Genomic DNA, 3,079 nt, shown 5'->3' with positions numbered 1-3,079 from the left:
GGCCGGTCTATAAGAACCCGTCGGCCGGTCTATAAGAACCCGTCGGCTGGACTATAAGAACCCGTCGGCCGGTCTATAAGAACCCGTCGGCTGGTCTATAAGAACCCGTCGGCCGGTCTATAAGAACCCGTCGGCCGGTCTTGAAGATGTTGGTACAGTTTTTGTTTTAAACTGTTCTTTTGGGGCTACAGTTAGTTTTCAGTTATATAAAAATCTGACCCCTGATTCTAAATTGATTTGAAATTGATTCAGATTTTATTTAGATGAGTTCTATAAATGAAAATTGGTTATCTAAAAAAGTTAAATCTGGTCCTCTGGACATTCAAAAAACAAAACAAAGCAAAACAAAAAAAATGTAGAAACGTTTCGTCTCTCATCCTGAGGACTTCCTCAGTCTGAGGTGCTGTATTCAGCTCAGTCTCTTAAATAGCACCTTCTCAGAGTGGATCAACCAGTTTTGCTGCTGACAACCAGAACCAGCTGATCACATGCTCAAGAAGGACCATCAGCCTAACAATGGATCATTAGCACCTGATGGCTGTTTACTGTTCACAGAGGGCTGAGTGATACTAGCAATCACAGCATTGTAAGAGGGGGACAGTTGAACCTGGAGGCTCCACCCCTGTTTAATGATGGACGGTTTCTTTTCACAAAGATGGCCTCCTTTACTCCTCTCTCAAACCATCGTTCCTCTCTGTCCAGGATGTGAACATCTTCATCCCTGAAAGAGTGACCGCTGGCCTGGAGATGAGTGTAGACCTCAGAGTCCTGGCCTGATGATGTTGATCTTCTGTGCTGGGCCATCCTTTTGGTCAGTGGCTGTTTAGTTTCCTCGATGTAAGACTGATCACCTCCTGACACTGAACAGCATACACAATATTACTCTGTTTGTGCCGGGGGACTGGATCTGTTTTTTGAATGTCCAGAGGACCAGACTTAACTTTTTTAGATTTTTCTACCTGGATTATTGAGCAGCATCAGGAAAACTTGGTTTTGTTTGTTTCAGAATGTTTGTTTTCTTCGAGGAAGGAAGAGAACTCTGACAGGAAGTGAGACGGTTCACCACAACTAAAGTCTTTATTGACAACAAACCTAAAAGGGATAAAGACTTCCAAAATAAAAGCAAAGTGCAAAACAAGGCAGAGTCAAAGAAAATTACCAGAATAAAGTAACACGGGGACTCTAAATACTGAGGTCAGTAAGGTCAAACTCACTGCCCCTCTCGTCTAAATCAAACAGGAAGTGAAGAAGGTGAAACCAGTCTAAGAGATCACAGCAGACAAAACTGAACGAATCATCAGAACGTGGCAGCAGGAGCTGCTTCCTGGTGACTCGGCGCACAGCAAACGTCACACGAACTCTGGCGGCGCTCAGCGCGGGCGCTTCATTCAGTGACCTGCAGGAACACACACCGTCTCAAACACAACGCTCACACGGGACGTTTGTTTGTCCGTCACTCACCACCGTGATCTTGCTGCGGGTCTGTTCGCGGGTTCGAATCCGCAGCTTGTTGACGGTCGTCTCGGCGATGTCGGCTCTCTCCTCTGCGTCGTCGAGCTCATGTTGGATCTTCCTGAAATGCACGGTGGTGTTGCTCGCCTGCTCTTCCTGTTGAACAGGAAGGAGGAGGAGAAGTTTGGCGTTTCACTTCCTTAAGAGCAAAAAAACAGCTGATTAAGCTTTGGAGTCAACCCAATTCAAGATGGCCGCCACAGCTAATGTACCCTACAAACACAAACGGAGGCTACAAGGCCTGTCGTTCCAGGTGGAGCAGGAGTAAAATGTGTTTCCTGCTTCTGACTCTCAGCTACTACCACACTGACGTTAGCTCAAAACTCCCTGAAACTGTCATCTCACTGTTGGCTAGCTGTGGCGGCCATCTTGAGTCAGGTTGACTCCTGAAGTTACTGTTGTGGATGTTTAGCCAGAGATTACGGTCTGTCCGATGGTTCAAGAGATATTTTACTAACAGGACGAGAACAAAGACACAGATGATTCGTTCAGCAGAAGCGATGAAGCGGTTGTGAAGCAGCTGTATTTAAGATCGGTTCATTCATTCGAAGCGTCATTTAGTGACGAAGAGAGACGGCTAAACCATAAAACATCCCACTGACCCAGCTCTCATTTTAAAATGGATCAACTTGTTTTGAGCATTTTTGTGTAAAAACCCAGAAAAGTGTTGATTGTGAAAGTTACCGTCCCTGTTTGATGATGTCATCGGTGACAGCTGTGATGGGCCGCTGTAGGACACAGGGCGAGGTTACGGTCACGGTATCAGTGAAAATGGAAGCTCAACACTTTGTGGAGTATGAAGAAATGCCGTCATGGGTCTGATGGATGTTGAACCAGAACCAACAGCTGGATCTCAGGAACCGAGTGTTGGAGTTTCGGCTCGGTTTTCCACCAGCAGACTGTTGGTCTTCACATGCTGGGATTCTGTTTGGCACTGATGACATCACACCTCAGATGACATCACACCTCAGATGACATCGCACCTCAGATGACATCGCACCTCAGATGACATCACACCTCAGATGACATCACACCTTAGAATGATCGTGGAAAATGCTGAAGACCCAAAAAACGATTTTAATTAACTAAAAATAAGTGTGTTTTTTTTTTAAAGAGGTGAAACTTTTATTTTGATTTATGTTAGCTTGGAAACACCGTCTGACCTTTAATAACCCTGTGATGCGTCTGTAAACTACTTCCTGTAAGGACTGATGGGTCGGTGGTTTGATTCTGTAAATGTGGCGTGGGCTTGGATCTGGAGCATCGTGAACCTCTCGGGTCCATCACACCAAAACCAGCTCCGAAGCAGAGACTCGAGGAAACTGCAGCGTTTGGTTTAACACATCACCTCATAAGTAAGAATTAATGATTAACTAATAACTATCAATAATTAATTATTAACTGATTAATAACCCTCAGTGCTGACGAACATTCAGGAGGTTTGACTTCATAACGTTCCTGACGTGTGAAGAGTTCTTGTTCCTCGTACAGTTTTTAATCACTGCTGGTGTAAACGGTTCTGCTGGAGAAGACTGGACCGGATTCTGGTCCAGAACTAGAGTCAGAC

General features: G+C 45.2%; 1 protein-coding gene across 1 annotated transcript in view; it reads right to left on the bottom strand.

Moving 5' to 3' along the window:
• Positions 1-1,384: 1,384 nt before the first annotated feature.
• LOC119417372 (myosin-7B-like) overlaps positions 1,385-3,079 on the bottom strand; it is a 14,531-nt gene continuing 12,836 nt past the window's right edge. Inside the window, exons 11-13 of the mRNA XM_037684576.1 lie at positions 2,530-2,546; positions 1,462-1,608; positions 1,385-1,396 (exon numbers count right to left, since the gene is read on the bottom strand). Coding sequence (XP_037540504.1) covers positions 1,385-1,396; positions 1,462-1,608; positions 2,530-2,546 — 176 coding nt within the window. The remainder of the gene's footprint in view (positions 1,397-1,461; positions 1,609-2,529; positions 2,547-3,079) is intronic.

This window comes from Nematolebias whitei, chromosome 11, assembly GCF_014905685.2.
Source record: "Nematolebias whitei isolate Nwh7 chromosome 11, NemWhi1, whole genome shotgun sequence".
In the NCBI taxonomy this organism is placed as follows: Eukaryota; Metazoa; Chordata; class Actinopteri; order Cyprinodontiformes; family Rivulidae; genus Nematolebias; species Nematolebias whitei.
This window is presented reverse-complemented; position numbering and strand designations above follow the sequence as displayed.